The sequence below is a fragment of the Chroicocephalus ridibundus genome, chromosome 5, assembly GCF_963924245.1.
Source record: "Chroicocephalus ridibundus chromosome 5, bChrRid1.1, whole genome shotgun sequence".
NCBI lineage: Eukaryota > Metazoa > Chordata > Aves > Charadriiformes > Laridae > Chroicocephalus > Chroicocephalus ridibundus.
The window spans coordinates 23,661,810-23,680,047 of NC_086288.1; the positions used below are offsets into that span (position 1 = coordinate 23,661,810).

The window sequence follows — 18,238 nt, forward strand, 5'->3', positions numbered from 1 at the left end:
GCTTTTCAGCTGGACCCTGATACCAAATTTGCAGCTGCCCTATAAAAAAAGTCTCAGTGTGGCCCAGCCACGAGAACGTTATTTGCTGTGTCCACGTCTGTATTTATAACAATAACAGATCACCCTCCAGCTGTAGCAGAAAGAAAACAGTAGCAAGACAGGGAGCAGACCATCTGGCACCAGCTCAGAATATCTGAACTACATCTGCAATGGGGTTATGCATGTTTGATATTCTTGGCAGTAACATCACAATCAATAGCGTTAACTCAATTTACAGGATGTCATTCGTTCTGGTGATACAATGTAAATGGTATCAAAATACTGTGAGGAGCTAGGACGCTGAAATACACTCTTGCATCTGAAGGTGCCTTGTGGGTCTGGCAACAAGAGGAGCAAAAGAATGAAACAACAAACACCGAGTCACTTGTAGCCACCACAATACTTAGAAAAGTAAGAAAATGGTGCATTTGCTGCTCCATTCATTGGTGCATACTGCTTTGTAAGACTTGAAAAATTTGCACCTATAAGGACGCATTTTTGTCCTTGTTCATCTTCTGGACAAGCACTACTCACTTATGGATTGGGGTGACTGCACTGGAAATTTGGGAGAAGTCCATCGTCTATTTCAGTAAACTAAAGCAACACTTTTTAAGCTCTGTGTTTTCATAAAACCACCAGTCTGAAGACTAAAAAGCAACCACTGTGATCATTTAGCTTAGCTACCTGTGCAACACGGGTCACAAAATTCCTCCCAACAATTCCTGCATCAAAGCCTTATCTTGTGGTCAAGTCAAAGCATATTTTTAGGCAGCCACCCGGAAACCAGCACGACTTTAAAACATGGTTTGTAGTCTTTGCAGTTCAATGTTGCCTGCCCTGCGGCACTGCACCTCCTTTGAAGCAATCCGGCTGTAACATGGTGAGAATCGTTTTGCTCATCACTGACTGTGCTGCCAAATGATGTGCTCTAACCACAAGCCATGCAACAAGAAACTCTTTTGCAACAGAGTCCGAAATTCACGTGAGCAGAGCCCCCTGGTCCTCCGCATGAAAGCCAATGCTGTCTAACACCACTGATTCTTCTGCCAACACAAGCAGGGGAGGAAAGAAGAAGAGGAGCCCTTCAGAAGATGAAGACGGCAGGCATAAATCACACGAGAAACGTGCCACAGCACTGAATTAAGTTTCCCAAGCTACCACCACCTAGGCACTTGCCACCTGCACACAGGCAGAGAGGTAACACAAGCAAAGCCTGAGCAGGAGCTGCTGCTCATAAACATCTCACCACTCCTCTGCTTTCTGCTGCTACAGAAACCAGTCCCCCAACCGCTTCTTCTCAGGCAAGCGTGAAATTCACCCTGTGCCCCACAGCGCACGGAGGCATTCGGGCTTTTTGGAACAGTTCTGCAAAGTGTGGATATTCATAGCGTCACGATCCAGACAAGGGACTCCCCTGGCCATGGAGCGTTATTTCACTGGCACCAGCCTAAATCTTAGCCTGGCATTTACTGAACAACATCTGTGCTACGCCAGTGCATCAGCATTAAAGATAGTTACAGTGCTCAGTGTGACCAAAAAAGCTTGGCTCCCAATTGCTGCATTCTCTGCACAGGCTATGGAAGAAAGTCTCTGTATTTGATTGAGATAAATCCCTATGTAGATACATGCTGCTTTACCAAACTCCCTGCAAACGTGACAGCCTCAGCAATGCAGAAGCGGTGGGGCATTCATGCCAAACAACACGCTCATCTCCCTGGCAAGAAGCACGGCATGACCGTCTCAAAGGTACTGCTCGTTTCCACGCCTGGAGTCAAAGCGAGATGAGACAGCAGCTCGGCATGACAGGTAGTAACACCCACTGATGGCAAATGCCCACAGACAAAACACAGGAGAAACAGAAGGCTCAGTCAGAGCCTTTGCTGCCAGTGAAACAGCAGAAAGTCATGGGGACAGGGATGCTGCTCAAAAAAGAAGAAAGGATGAAACATCAGGCGTTGTGACCAGAGGGAATCCATGGTGCAGCAAGGAACTGTTTGCTTTGGCCAGCCGGCAGCAGCATTTCTGCAGGTGGCAGGGCTGCAGAGACAAAGTGGAAGGGATGAGGAACAACTCCGTTTGCCACAGGCAGAGCGGTGCGTTTCCCCCCATAACATAGAGCTGCTCTGGGGGCCCCACATAACTCATGGTGCCCCCGACCTCATGCACTAGCCCGCATCCTCCAAGACCTCCACATGTCACGGTTTTCAGAGGCGTGAAGAGGAAGGAGCGGCCTAGAAAATCTGGCAACCCCAGGCTTAAATTTTTTTTAGCTTTAGACAAGGACAGATGTTTATGGTGAGCTCAGGGTAGGAGGTAGCCCTGCAGTAGGATCAAGAGACCCTTACACAGGCTGGGATCAGAGCCGCAGATCAAAGCTGGAGGAGGACAGTGTCCCCAGGCATCTCCCTGGGGATCCTTCAGAGCGTGGCCTTGAGGTCAGAGACTCAAGGGGGCACTGGGGCCCAGGAGGAAGGGGACACAACTTAAAGGGTGCTGTACAAACGAACCACGAGAGCTTGCATTAGCACAGACTTACAAGATGTTCACAACAGGAGCAAAACTATGCTCTTGAGATCAGCAATGCAAGGGCAACCGAGATGCAGCTCTCTGGACTGCTGTCACTAGATCAAATCCCCCAGCTTTTGTGCAGGTAAACAAAGCCCCTACCATGACTCTCTTGAGTTTCTGCTTTACGTGGCAGCAGGGGTTTAAAGACACAATTGAAATGCTGCCAGTTATCAGCATCTATCCCCTGGCAGACCTTTGTCATTAAGCAGAGGAGGGACAGGCTCCAGCTCTAACAGCATTAGTGAAGCTCCAGTGGTCTGCTGGGGGAAACAGGCTTGCCTCTGTGCAGACACATTTCCCTCTGCGCACAGCCTGTTCTGGGCTGCTGCTGCTGCAAAAAAGAGCATCAAACAGGAGAATCATTTTTGTCTGGCATGGGCAAGCAAAGCCATTTTTACAGCGGCTCTCCTCCTCTTGTCCCTATCCTGCCTCTCTGATTGCAGAATGAACGCTGAGCCCTCAAAGTCCCCTCACGCGGCAGCTCTTGCACGTGCTTACATCTTGGTTTGTCATTTCCCAGTAAGGCCTCTCGCCGTAGGACATCACCTCCCACATCACAATGCCGTAGCTCCAGACATCGCTGGCCGATGTGAATTTGCGGAAGGCGATTGCTTCAGGTGCTGTCCATCGGATGGGGATCTTCCCTCCCTAGAAGGAAAAGAAAAGGAAAAAAATAACCCAAAAAACAGATTGCAGAGGAGGGCAAAGAACATGCAAAAGAGGACAAAACAGCATTTCTTAGAGCACCGAGGGATGTTATTTTCTCTCTGGAAAGAGACATCGAATTTTAAAGTAAATCTGTTTGACAGCATGGGGCCCCTTTCCACATTATCTCAGCCCATAAGCATTTGTAGGCTGCCTACTAATTGGCTGTCCTGAAGGTTTGTTGTTTGAATGCTGTTTGAATGCTGGGACATGTATAGGATCAACATCTCAATTATGTTGCACGGGTTGGTAGGGGAATACAGTTCCTCCGTTTCTGAGAATGAGCGGGGGAGGAACAGACAGCTCTGAAGCCGAGGAAGACTTTGATCTAATGAGGGCTTCATGCAAATTGCTGTGGGAGTAATGCCCTTTTTTTTTTTTTTTTTTTTAAAATGCGGTCCTGATCCTGCAGATCGGGCAGAGAAATCTCTGTGTGCAAAGACCAGCCTGCTTGGCCTCTGCTGTGGGACTGAAAATGATGCCACAGCTGTCATATGTGCTTTGCTGTTTCCTTTTTCCCTTTCTACTATTTTAGAAATCAAACTTCAGACCAGCTCTGAGAAGGAAGAGGGGACGGAAAGGAGAGTTTGGATTAAGGAATACTTTTCTCATTGGGGTTAAAGAGATGTCTCCCTTGATTTGTATCAAAATAGATTTTACTGTGAAGTCCCTTCCTCTCAATGTTGAGCTAAATATTGGAAAGTCTCCCTGAATGCCCCCTAAGAGTGTTTGTTATTGGAAAAAGGTAGAACTTGGAACACATTTTCAAAGCAAATTTAAAAAAGTCCCTTCTTCCAATAATTATTTATTCACAGGCTTATCAGCACATGCCTTAAGTGAGGAGCCAGATTCTCAGCAGTGCCAATTAGCACATGGCAGCACGTTGCAGCCGCAGCAGGGCTGGCCGAGAGCCCTCCAGCCTGCAGGGAGGCTCCGGTCCAGCCGTGCATCGAGTCCCGTCGCGGGGCCATGACTGCCAAGAGCTGAAAGGTCTTTCCCAGATCTCCGCGGGAACTGGGAATGTGACCCAGAGAGCTCCCACCACCCGTAAAACAATACCCTTGGAAAAACACAGTAATGGGACACGTCCAGGCATGTCAATTACTGCCATGAATATCGAGGCTCTCTCCAAGCCTGCGCTGCTGAGGATGGGTCCTGCCCAGCCCTTCTCCGCAGCACTGGGGCCATGTGGCCTCGCACTGGGATGGATGGGCTGATGCCCTGAAAGGATGGATCAAGGATGGAAAGGGGCAGAGCACTGAGGCTGGAGCAGCTCTTTCTCAGGCTGGGGGAAATTACCCTCAACAGGGTAATGTTGAGGGCAATATGTGTCATTTGCAACAGGCGTTACATGCTTACCAATGTTTTAAAAGGTGCAAATTGTCCAGAAGACCATGGTTTACATCTCTGCATGGATGCCTAAGCAAAGTGCTTGCTCTTCCCTCCCTTTGATATTCACCAAAGAGAACAGAATAGAGCTGGGAGCACAGCACCTTTGCAAAGTTTGCTATTTGACTCAGGTGCCCAACATGAACTTAAGTTATTAGTTAAGTTCTGCCTTATTTGGCCATCCCCATTACAAAGTTACAGGCATTTACAAAATTAATCTGATAATGATTAATAGGTAACACCTGGCCAAACCCTCACGCACAGTTTAGAGACTCTGCATTTGTAGAAACCTCTTTGCTAGAGAGCCAGAACACCAAAATGTGGCAGGAAATACATTTTTCTTGAGCTCAGTCAGTTCAGTATCTTCATAACTCACCCTGGTTGTGTACGCTGCTTCGGGGTCATCTTCTAGGACTCTGGAGAGGCCAAAGTCTGACACCTTGCAGACTAAGTTGCTGTTGATTAGGATATTCCTGGCAGCCAGATCTCTGTGTACATAACCCATGTCAGACAGGTACTTCATTCCTGATGCGATGCCTCGCAGCATCCCAACCAGCTGAATGACCGTGAACTGCCCATCGTTCTTCTGCAAAAGGAAGGAGACATTTGATCAGCTGAGAGTCTCCGCACCCTCAGCATTGCCTGTGCATGAATAAAAATGCAAAGGCAAGTCTCCAGGGAGTAAAAACAGGGAAATTAATAATTCATTACTCTCATGCTCTGACCACAAAGCTTTTCAAAGTTTCACTGTTTGGATTAGGATCTCCAGAGACAAAGCTAAGGAAATGTAGTTCTTTTAACTGGAGATCAAGGAGCAAGCTATTTCCACTGGTGACTGATAAAGAGACTGAGACTGGGAGTGAACACATGTAGTTATGTGTATAAAGGCACCGGGGTGGGCTGTCTCTGAATCAGCCAAGTGAATTGCACCAAGTTGCATGGAAATCCTGCCTGCAGAGGTCCACGTGTAAATATTTGGGGGTAGGGGCTCTTCCCCATGTTCCCACTCTGCATTTCTAAGCATTTCCCCTATGCTCCCTTCTCTAGCTCTTACGTCTTGTGGAAAAACTCCGACAAGTCTGGGGTTTGCCATGATGCAGTGTGGATGTGCTCTGGAAACACACCAAATTTTGCAGGGTAAGTTAATCATTTCCATGCAGCAGACTGCCTGCTAAAATAAACATAATATCCTCCAATTTATTCTTATCTGTTTGTATCAATGCACGAACCAGGTCCTTCATGATGCTGTATAAATATAGATCAAACAGACAACTGAGCTACTCCTGCCTCCAGTCAGCATCAACAGCTGGACCAGCACCCACCAAACATTTCCACTGATATTAACCATCTGCAAAGAACCCAAACTTTAACCAAAGTCCCCCTGGAAAAAGCATCTAAGTATTACCTTTAAAAACGTATCCAGAGAACCGTTTTCCATGTATTCAGTCACTATCATTACTGGTTTGCCTGGAAAAAAAAAGTGCATGAGTTTGTTAGCAATTTATTTAAAAAACATGCATAATAATAAAGTCTTTTCATAATGCATCTGAATGTGAATATGCAGTCATGCAACAGTAAATCTACACTTAGACACTGCTGTCCCAGCAGGATGACAACAGTTTTTGACAGAATGTATGTAGAAATAGGGGAATCAAGGAGGAAGGGCTGAAAAAGTAATCCCATATTATGGGTGGGGTACCAAGCCCTAGAGTGTTTAGATGTTTGAAGAAGAGGTTGCAAGCTGAACCCATGCACAACCTTCTCCTCATCTCCATGAAGAAGCTGGAAGCTTGCAGAGGCCAAATTGCACACAGTGATCTCTTTGGACTCTTCCCTATATTTTCAACACCCTAATGTAACAACAGGAGCCCAACAAGAGCAATCAGGATGATCTGAAGTATTTATCCGAGCTTGGTAGCCACCAACACAGGAAAGGATGAGATTACATCCTTTGTAATTCAAGTAATCCCACGTGACTACCCTTGTAAACACATCTGGAAGTAAGAAAAGGAATATTTATGCTGCAGAACAAAAGCGAGTTAAGTATGTAAAGATTGCGAGTGGAAATCAAAATAAAAGTTCTTAACAAAAGACCTGGTCTCCTATTGTTGACAGGAATAATAATGTTTTTCCAAATCCATTTGATTAATTTTCATGCCCGAGTCATTTTAATGGTAATTATACATAGGTTTTGCTCAGTTTTTATATCTAATTTCTCGCTAGCTTGCCACAATGACATAGCAATAATTAATGTGGTGTGCTCCAGCCCTTGTAAATTCAATGAAATCTTATAAGAACATGCAAATTATTTTTTATTTAAATCAATTTCCATTAGCTAGCATGAAGCACAGACAAAAGAGGAGCTGTCAATTATTTGTAAAGTGCATTATAAACGTCTTTCATAGAAATGATCAACGAGAGCTGCCATGTGTCGTAACATGCGCATGAAGGTAAATGCTCCTAAAAATCGGTGCATGTTCTGCCATTTAGATTGGTCTTAATCTTCCCACTTTCCCATTACCTTAACTATTTGCCTAATTTAGTGCTTAATTAGCTACATAATAAAAGTAATTGTGAACTTGTCAATCAAAACACTCATTGTTGTGCAGATACTACCTTTGCGGCATGAGGGACCTGCGCTGCTGCGATTCTTTTAAGTTAATACCACAGCTACTGCCTCAGCTTGAAGCTTGCCAAAAGTATTAGTTTTGATGAGAAATGCACCTCGGAGCCATCAAAAATATCTTTCAGTCACAAAGGAAATAACAGGCCCCATCTTCAAGGATGACAGCCGTCTGTCTACAGACGTGGTCTGCGTGCAGGAGGGAGGAGAGATCTCAGTTTACATTGCCATAGGTTGGCAAACACGTCAGTGACTACACAGGGATGGAAAATCCCAGGTATACTAAATTTTTTAAAAATCTGTTGTTTTTAACCACTAAACCCCCGACTGTTGCATGGGGTCCCTTATCTCTGACACTTCAAGGAAGCGTTGCTGCAAGACTGGCGTCTCGTTACGCTACCACCCTGGGGGACCTCCTCCCGACTCCTGCCTTTGGTTGCCATCAGAGAAAAGAAAGTAAGATTTCTGGCACTTGTGTTTCATTATCTGACTGCTGCAAGTTCACAGTAATCGTGGAATAAATCAGTCCCATATCCAAGAGCACTGAAATAAAGACACAAATAGAGTAACTTTCACCAAAGTATGTTAAAAGTAAACATTGGCCCTTCTAAAGCACTAGGCTGACTCTCCATGTCAGCAGGGCTCCCTCCCATTGGCGTTACAGGGCCATAAGATGTGTGTAGATGTCATTCATACCAATGTACGAACACAATGTGCACACCGTCAGCGCAACCGAACGGGATGCGAATGAAAACAGGACAGTCATTACCTTTGCAAAGCAGAAATAGCTAACGGCTTATGCGCATGTGGACAATGAAGACGATTAATCCAAATTAACTAAGGTGTGCGTTTGAGCTAGATTAGTTAAATGGTATTAGGCCCCTGTGCGGATATTCTCATTCAGAATTAAAAATGGCCTAGTTCAGTTTAACTTAATTTACTTCCAAAGTAAATCATGATGCAGCAAAGACATTTTACCCTAAAGATCTGAATCTATGATAAGCCAATGACTGAAATACTGAAGGAAAAAAGAAGTTAAACCATACTTTGAGATTGCAGCATAGTTTGGGAGTCATAAGGGTTGTTTTGGTCCATTTAAAAGAAAACAAAAAAAGCTGGAAGATGCTCCAGATGCCCGACGGAAAAAATTTTGAGTGCGGTAAACAAGCATTTACTGAGCTAACGGGGAGCTCAGGGTGCATGTACCCCCCTGCATCCATCCAAACTCCAGCTGCTCCACATCCAATTTAGAAGAAAAGCTCCCAGCATTTCCACACCCTTTGGAGCAGGCATCCACTTTATATAAAAGGCAGCTCACTAGGGAGGCGCATCCTTGCCAAAAGTGGGATTCCCACCCATTCCCTGAGGACACAGCACCCAGAAAGACTCAAGCCTGTGTCAGCAGCAGCTTTTATGGATGTATGATCGTCACTCGCTTCCTGTCCAATATCCCACGTCCCTGCAGGGCTAGAAATGGGAGCTTCTATGTATTAAGGGCTAACACAAGGTGAGATTTTGATATTTATTCCATTTTTTGGGAGAAACCTACCTTGCTTATTTTTTTTCTTTTCTTAAAAGTTTTAGGAAATGCAATTTCAAGGAAAAATGCAAGAAAAGGTTGCTGATTGCAAAATAGCATTGATTTTGAGAAGGTTATAAGGGTACAAACAGGACAAACAGCTAGCATCTCTGTACTTTCTCTGCTGCAGCCCTGAAAAAGAACTAATTTTGGAGACGCTGCTTTTGAAGAATGACAAGTGGTACTAACAGCAGCCACATGGACCCAAACGCCAGTATTGGAACAGTAGTAGCTAAAGCTCTGACATTACCAACCATGAAGACAAGAAGGGAGACAGCCGTTCATGCTTGTGAGGCTGGTGCTTCTTCAGCTAGCAAAAACTTCCCAGAACGCTTAAAATATATCTTAAAATAAAGGAGAAGTTGTCTTCAACAAAAAAAATCCTTGATGCAAATAATGTAGATCCTCCAAGACTTTTAAATGGAAGAGTAATAACACTGCTGCACCTTTCCCACAGCCTCAGCACTGCACCAACAGCTGGAGAGGCTTGGGTCGGGGACATCTGGATGTCTCATCCCTTCCTCTGCCCTTATCTTTAGTGAATCCAGTAATCTGGAGAAGAACTGGGCTGTGAAAGTTACGGAAGGTTATTTTGCTAACTGAGTAGATCCTGGTAACTCTTGTGCTGGGATGTTTTGCCAGCCATTTCACATTTTCCCCAAACCCTCAACCCCTCTCATAATCTATATGCCAGCACCAGGGTCAACCACTACCATGGCCATCATGAGCTCCCCAGATGGAGCTCGCCTTAATCGTGGTTTTACACAGTCCTGTCGTCTTCAGCTACACTCCTGTTCTTCTTCCCTGCTTCTGGAAATCAAAACCTCAGCTAACTTCTGTCCTTGCTCACATCCCATGTGAGTGATCACAAGGCTCAGCACTATCCTCCTGTGAGCTTTGCTTCAGCGGTTTCTCGAAATATGATGGCTGGAAATCATCAGGGGTTGTGGGTTTTTGGTTTTTTTTTTTTAAGACTCTTGGTAGCAAAATCCTCCCCGTTTCCCTGCCAGGGAAATCACTTCCAACTTCTTGGCACATCTTTGCTCACCCTGGGGCTCATGTGGTTTCAAAAGTAAACAAATAAAGGCAGGAATAAGAAGCGAGCCTGCTCGAAAAACTTAGCGGGTGGCTCGGCATCACTGTATTCAAAATGCTCTTGCATTTTGCAGGCTGAACTACTTGCACAGCAGAAGTCAGGCAGCACACTCCACTGGCACTCAGACATCCCTGGCTTACTGCCGTCTCCATCACCCACTCACTGCCTGAGGCTGGCCAGGCATATCATCTCCTATTTCTGTCTCATTTAATTTTGGAACTTTGAAGAGGGGTGTTCTCTTAGCCCACACATATTATGCCTAGGTAAGGCAAGGTTTGCAGAGGGAGTTGAAGTTTTTTATCATTTTAGCCATTATCTATCTATTCGAGCTGGAAGAATGCCAAAATCCTTTAGGCACGAACCCCCTTTACAATGTTGGGGAATCTGTTCCTGGCTGGACCTATAAAGTGTGCCATTTTTGGCAAGGGGAGTTCACTGTATTTTGAGAAATTATGAAAGGCACAGTCAAAACATGAGTTACCCAAGTCTTCCCCCCCCCCCCCAACCAACTCTCCCATCAGCCAGAGTTCAAAGATAGCAGTCCACAGCAACTTGTACCTACTTTTTGTGACGACGCCTTCCAGGTGGATGATGTTGGGGTGGTCAAACTGCCCCATGATGCTTGCTTCTCCCAAGAAATCTCGCCTCTGTTTCTCTGTGTAGCCCACCTTCAGGGTTTTGATGGCCACTGGAAGCTCGCGCTTTCCCTGCAGCTTCAGCCGCCCACTGCAGACTTCTCCAAATTCACCTTCAGAGAAAAATCAGAAAGAACGGGATCACAGCACATCCAGGGAATGCATGCGCGTGTCCATCTATGGCATGCAGTCCAGCCCCTATAGATAGCTGATCAAAAGTACGTAGGGCTGTCCTGCATTCATGGATGTGGAAAGCTGAACATCACAGTGATCACCATCGCAAATAGCCAGCGTACCACAAGCCAAGTAATTCATAAGCACAAGAAAACTGGGAAGAAAAATGTAATCTTCCTATATGTAAAGAGCCATGCTCTGTATTCCATTGAGCTTTTTCTTTATTTCACGTTTTTGTCTACTAGATGAAGGAGTCCTGTCACATCCTGTATTATCGCCCAGTTTAGATAGCTGTAAAACACAAGCCACTTGCTTCTTAACCTTCCTTTGGTAAGTTAAATAGACGGTATGCTGTTAGCCTTTCACAGCAACATATACTTTTATAGACTATAAACCCTTTCCAATTTTATGGCCACCTTTTTAAAAAAGTAACCCAAATGGATTTTTTTTCTTTTTTTCTGGTGAACACTAAATTACCTCCAAAACCACAATTTCAGAGGAAAGAAAATATTCCTAAGGTTGGACACAAGTCCAAACAAGCAGCTTAAGTGGAAAGAAAATGGGAGTTTCTTCTTTTAACCAAGGAAGTTAAAAGCTTTACACTTTGGGTTGTGCTTTTTTTCTCTACCAGATGACTTCTCATTCTTAATTTTTGATTTGAGACTGACCGTAATGGGGGAGGAGAAAAAAGTTAAAATGGTGAAAAGAACCTGAAAATTAAGTGACTCATTTCCCTTAGCACCTGTTGGAATAACTCAGCCTGGTCCAAATGTGACCATTTTCTGCCGTCTTCAGTTCAGTCCCTGAATTTCAAAACCACAGTCAATGACAGGTTTGTCCCAAACTCCAGCTGGAACATGCTCCCCATCACTTGCAGCGTACTTAACAGCACAAATCACGGCCCTTCCCAGATCTCTCATGTTAAGAAAGCCAACCCTCCATGCTGCTGAGGGTCATGAAATGCATTTCCATACCAGCTCCAATAACTCTTTCAATGGTTATGCACGAAGCTTCGATTTCCTTAGCAAACTCGTGGACGGCTTGATTAGGGTCCTCATAGGTGTGGGGGTCAATGTAAGTTCTGACTCCAGGCAGCTTAACTGCAAACACAAATTAAAGAGTGTTACCAGCACATGGCATGACAGAGGATGGGCAATACCTGCTCCTGTCCCTTGCACTCTGCTGAAAAACACTGCAGCAGGGAAACCTATTTCTATTGGAAAAATGAATAGCATTCTTGGAAAATGACATTTAGTTTATATGCAACATATGTGCAACTTCATCGTATTTAGAAAAGTACACAATAGTGCTCAGCTGGAACAATGCAGAGCTAAAAATTCCTCTCCTGCTGCGTAATGGGCTGGTTCAAGGTCTGGTGCAAAAGGATCCCTCTTCTGGATGTGGAAAGGGTACGCCAGGAGGAAAAGTACAAAAAGCAAAATGTTAAGCGAACAACTTGCAAAGCAAATTGGATGGATGGGGGTTGATGGAAAGCTGCAATAAATTATGCCCTAAGAGTCACATATTAGCTAATCAATCGGCCACATTATTTCAGATGGAGTTACTGAGATTTCAATGAATGGAATATTTGCAGTACAAAGCCTGTGGGTTGTACCAGTATAAACAAAATCAATAGCAGGCTTTTTCTCCAGGACTTGAGGAGGGGGGGAAAGTATTTTCATTATCCATATTATAAGTTTGTTTTGACAATCATTAAGGCTACTCGCATGAAGAACAGCTCATCAGTCTAATAAGACAGCTACGTTACACTGTGGCTCTTAATTGATTTGCTTCCTGCTGCCTTCATTACATAGCACTAATGGAAATTTGACTTTCACTCGAGATGCGTTTGCCTTTTCCACCCCAAAAGGCACCTCGCTGTTATACATCTCCAGATCCCACAGCACTTGATGAAGGCAGGCTTTTCAAACACTGGCTTTGGATGTATGGAAGGACTGATAGTAACCATGAAATGTACTTACTAGCATCACCACAGAGTTTGTTTGTATATAAGGGCATTAACATAGAATTTCTGAAAGTTTCCTAGGAGCAAGAAGTAGGTGTTACTCCTCACACCCCTGCAGAAGCACCCAAGGCAAAGAGTAGCTGTGAGATCGGTCCTCACAGCTGGCTGGGGTGGACCAAGAGTTTCAATCAGGTATTCTGGACTGCGGCATCCAGACCACAAAAATGTGGAGTTGTTATGTGCCGGACAAGCAAAATTAATACCACCTTGGGTCACACAGCAAAGACAGAGGAACAGAACAGGCTTGCTCGAGAGATCTGCTGCAAACGTACAGGTGTGAATAGCTGGGCACAAATAAGGACTATTGAAAATTTCAGTCCTCCGCAGGGACTGGAGCAGGGGCAGATGGGGACTTACGAATAACAGAACAAACTGAATTCTTCTGTGAATGACCAGCAAAACCAGATATTTTGGGGTTTTTTGGTTTTGGTTTTTTTTTTTGGTTTTTTTGTTTTTGTTTTTGTTTTTTTTTTTTAAAAAAACAACCTCTCACTTGTATTTCTCGTTACTACAGAGAGCCAAAAACATATACGCGTATTTGATCTTTACTCACTGTGGCCATTATGAAAATGCATCTTTTCTTCTTCTGGATCTTGTTTAGCCTTGCTATAGCCACATCGCCTGAAAAAAAACAAACGGGCATTTTTGTCTCTGGTATGGTAGAACCCTGCTCTTTACTTCAAATCACACAAAACACAAAAACACAGAGCAGCAACGAATCCAGCCTCTCTAGCGGCTGTATTGCTGCTGTCCCAGTTTTAGCTCATCAAACTACTTGCAATTTCCCTGACGGGAGTCAGGGCCCAAGGCCCACTAATTTTGAATTGGACTTGTGCTTCCAAATCCCACAGATGTTTCTGAAAAACTCCACTCTAAAATACATGTAATTTAGCTATTATTAAGACAAAAAAAAAAAGCAAGAACAGGAAGGACGATGGAAGGGGAATGGGATGAAATAGTAGAACTGCAGAGGCAAGATCTCGTGGACCGCAGAGCTTTTGCAGGCACCATGTTGTATGTATTGTATGCTCCCCTTCATCCACTGGGTATTTGTACAACTTTAAATTTTCATTTGGGCACTTGCACAGCTTTAAATTTTCATACTTTAGAAAACAGCCTTGTGTAAACATTAACACCTTATACACATGCAAAATGATGGGTTAAAAAACCTCAAAACCTGTTGCCTCACTGCCTTCAAGGGTCTTCTGTGTATTCCCGGCTCTGATGGGGTTTCCTGCACATCTCCTGTCCCGAGGTAGCTACCATTCATGCAATCCCCTCTGCCCAGCAGCAATAAAGATGGAAGAAGGCGCGCAGCCACTTCCTGATCTGTCTTGCTCCCATGTTAGCACCAGGCAGTGCAAGGATGCTGAATCCCACCATGGAGTTGCAACCGCAGCCATATGGGAGTCACACCTCCCCCAGGGCATTCTCCTATAAGCCTGACTCGTCCCTCACCCTTCTTGCTGGTTCTCTAGGTGATGTTACTGCATTAGTATTAATTGGCTGCGTTGGTGGCATCTCTGAGACCTGCTTCACTTAGACAACCACTTAGGAAGCTATAGGGTAACTGCATAGGCAAGGAGAACTGCTATATACACACATATATTTATACACATTTAAAAGTATGGGATGAGGTATGTATGATGCACATATATATGCCAGTCTTTCCAAGAGCCTGACATGGTAACTGGATACAGGAACTAGATCATCCTTAAAGCAAACTGCATGCACATGAGACACAGGGACACTGCTTGGTAGAGCGAAAAACCTGAAACCAACACCTGCAAACCAGCCAGCGCACAACGGGATCGCCAACTGGCACACCTCGAAGAAAGCCTCAGGTTACCAAGGAGCCCCTTAAAGCCAAGAAACTTGGAGCCTTCTCTTCTATTGCCCACGATTTTTGAGACAGGGAGATGTGAGAACTCCAGCATCATTCACAGCAAGGAGGAGCATATGATTAGCAGAAACAAAACTGCAATTAGGAGGAGGCAGTAATAGGCATCTGCATGAAACATGCCCTCAGCATGAAGTCCTATTACAGGGAACTGCTGTCTGCCTAGTTGCAAGGGGCCAAGCAGCCTTTTGGCTATAGAATTTTGGCACTGGATTTGTGAAACTATCATGATTACAAACAAAAGCCCCAGTACGAGGGGAGGCACGCACCACAGCTGAGCTGGCCCCAGCAGAGCTGGACACCAGAGGGTCGAGGAGAGGAAAAGCAACATGAGCTCCCAGGGTTACTCTGGGGAAGGGGAGCAGGCACATAAGCTTACCTTGGGGAGAAGGGGAGACCTGTGCCAAGCAAAGAGGAGGAAAAAAAAGACTGCAAAGGTTGTGCAAGTGCAGGGGAATGGATTGAGACAAGGTGCAGAAGACAAGGGGGGAGGCTGACAGGGGACTGTCCAGGGGCACAGGCAGGGAGATAAACAGGTCACACTTGATAAACAGCCAGGTTATCCATGCAGGGTGCATTTTCAGCAGCAGCGACCAAACCGAGACCATCATGCTCCACGAGAGCAGCAATGAGGTGCCTGGAGACATGGCTCAGTTGTCTGCCTGCCGATGCTCATCACCTTGCTCTAGCAGCAGCAGTGCCATTTCCTGAGATGGGATCCTGCCTACTTAACTCAAAAACTGAGCACTAGGTGTACGCGGAGACCCTGGGAGTAAGAGTCATTTCAAAGTGCATTTTAGTGTTCACAATCTTTGGGTGAAAATGCATTCTTCTCCTTCTTCGTCATACTGCCTCCCCCTCTTTAAGTATATAAACTAGAGATACGAATATCAGCATCAATTCCCACTTCTGGCAACCCCAACTTTTTTTGCTGCAAGTTGCCAAAAGTTACAGCAGCTTTCTGCAAAAGTGATTTTCTGGATTCAGCCATATAACTCAATTTTCCTCTTAAAAATACACAAAAGTTTCAATTCATCCTTCTACCAAATGCACATATACAAGATTTCTTCTGTTCACCTTTCAGAGCAAATGCCCTCATCTCTTCCTCAGGCTTGGAGCACTTCACCTATAAAAAAGCTTTTCTAACATTATCCTTTTCACTGCCTGCACCTCCTGATTCTTCGACCATGAAGGGGGAGGAAAGAGAAATGGGGAACATGCCATCGCTTGCGTCCAGTGATCCATGTACACCTTGATGCACAACGGTCCATGTTTTACTGCCCAGGGACGCACTCAAAGGGCCAATGCAAACCAGTTGGCTCTGGCTGTCCTCCTCTCTCAAGCTGAGTAACACATACAGCAGCTCGTCACATTAGCCTACAAAATCTGGCTCTGGGACCCTCAATGCATCGTTAAAACAAGCCTCGACAGGACATGCCAAAGTGAAATGGCAGCTAGTGGACTGCGACTGTCAAGCAACAGTTGGGCATCACTAACAAAAATTACTGCAAAACCTGCCTGTTGCGATCACTTGTGCCCTTCACATGCTCGCTTTCTTAAACTACCCAGAGAAACGTGCCATGTACACACCGACTGGGGCTAAACTGCACTTCTTCCCTTCTTGACCTTCAGATGCTTTAAATAACACACACAAGCAGTTTTTTCCTCCTTTCTTCCCCAACTAAATCCAACAAAAATCTGCTCTTTCAGGTTAACAGTCCTGATTCACTACGTGAATCTTACTGGCAGGTAAAAGTATCTAAATATCGTGGCTTTGCAATATATTTTGGGGGCAGAAAAAGCTCCCTCTTGTTTGCAAAATAATCCATTTCTGCACTTGCATTTGCTCTTAACATTTATTGGAAAATCTGTGAGTCAAAAGCCTCCTGATGGAAGACTCATTCTCTAGTTTATTGTCACTGTACAAACCATAGATTTCCTATATATTTTCTATATGACATACAGCAAAAGCATAAAGATTGTGATGCTCGCTTCCTCTCCCACTGAGCTGGAGACACTCAGCCAAAGAGTTAACATAATTCAGCAGCACACCTGAATCTCAACTCATTTACTCCTGTTGTGGATTTGTCCCAGTTTCTGTATCTAGAAAGCAGATGTCTTCCTTGCACGGCTCTGTGTTTTTCAATAAAAGTATCAGAGGAAAAAAAAGTGAAGACTTTAAATATTCTTAAGGCATCATGTCTTATTTAAAAACTACTTGCAGATTGGCAGGCAGCTTGTAAAATATTTATGGGGCAGATTATAAAAGTGAAGTTGTAAAATGATCCCTATATAGGTTTATAAAATATAAAACGGACAGGTAGAAAGATGAAGAATCCAGCTGGGAAAGCAATGCCCACTGCCTCTCATAGCAGAAGCCAATTCACGGAGAAAAATCCTTCAAGAAACGAGGCAGGAAGATGCTTGCTCTCCCTGGACCGATGGGAGATACTTTGCATGTGACCTTGTGCTTCGGGGTGCCCTTGCTGGGTGGTTTGCAACCCCTCAGCCACCTGAGGCATCCCCCAAAACCACAGAATGACCAAGGGAAGGAGTTTCCGTCTCCCCAGCTGGGGCTACCACTCTAGTCACAACCCAGGCAGGCCACAGTCAGGGGACTATGTAGCTGGACCTTGGACATCCAAGCCCTAAGCAGTGATGTAGGAGAGTCTTTATGTATTTTTTTTACAGGCACGGGCCAAAGCATTTCAGCACACAGACAAGGTATTACTAGAAATGCACATGGGGACAGCATTTAGACATCCCCGATGAGGAAAGGGACCTCCCCTCACTAGGTGCAGTCAGTACCATCGAATGGCTTGTGCCCTGAAGCAGCATGCAATCTCCCATCCCAGTCCTGCAGAGATTTATACATGTATTTAATCTCCTAAATAGGAGATAAATGAACTCTGTGCGCTTCTCTGAAACAGAGACAAAATGCCACTTGCTTTTCAGGGGTGAGATCTTCACTCAGAAGCACATCGTTTACAACAAATCAACTTTGAGGAATGCATCCAACCCATCTCGAGCTGTCATTTTACAGGAGGTCTGGAGAACTGCAAGGTTGTTGCTTACATGGGGTAAGTTCTCATTTCAGACTATTTATTCCAAGATGTTAAAGCAATAAGGCTGCATACGTGCTACAAGGCAGGACTGTGTTCCACCCGGAGGAACAAACACAGATCCGTCCATCTAGCCAAGATCCTGTCGCCTCAGCTCATGTGTGGAGACAATAACTTGTTTAGACAATAGTTTCATCCTGGATAAACAACACTGATACTGAGAACCAGGGGCAAAAGTCTACCTCTAGTGATGTTGGTCCATGTTCAGCGTTCGCCTTTGCTGCTTGCAGTCCTAGAATATATTCAGTATCACAAAACCATGGAATACTCAAAGGATTAGTGTAAAACTAACAGCTTTTATACTGGAATTTGTTTCCCATTTTTCTGTTCGCTTTCCTCCTGCTTTTTTGATGTCTGTAGTGAGTTACTTCCATTGCACTGG

At 44.7% G+C, this 18,238-nt stretch overlaps 1 protein-coding gene across 9 annotated transcripts in view; it reads right to left on the bottom strand.

Moving 5' to 3' along the window:
• The window catches only part of EPHA5 (EPH receptor A5), a 199,650-nt gene that overhangs the window by 17,548 nt on the left and 163,864 nt on the right, over positions 1-18,238 (bottom strand). For all 9 annotated transcript variants that reach the window (XM_063337209.1, XM_063337207.1, XM_063337206.1 and 6 more), the window contains 6 exons: positions 13,388-13,455; positions 11,783-11,908; positions 10,562-10,747; positions 6,107-6,168; positions 5,078-5,287; positions 3,106-3,255 (listed from right to left, as the gene is read on the bottom strand). In XM_063337209.1, the coding sequence (XP_063193279.1) occupies positions 3,106-3,255; positions 5,078-5,287; positions 6,107-6,168; positions 10,562-10,747; positions 11,783-11,908; positions 13,388-13,455 (802 nt within the window). The remainder of the gene's footprint in view (positions 1-3,105; positions 3,256-5,077; positions 5,288-6,106; positions 6,169-10,561; positions 10,748-11,782; positions 11,909-13,387; positions 13,456-18,238) is intronic.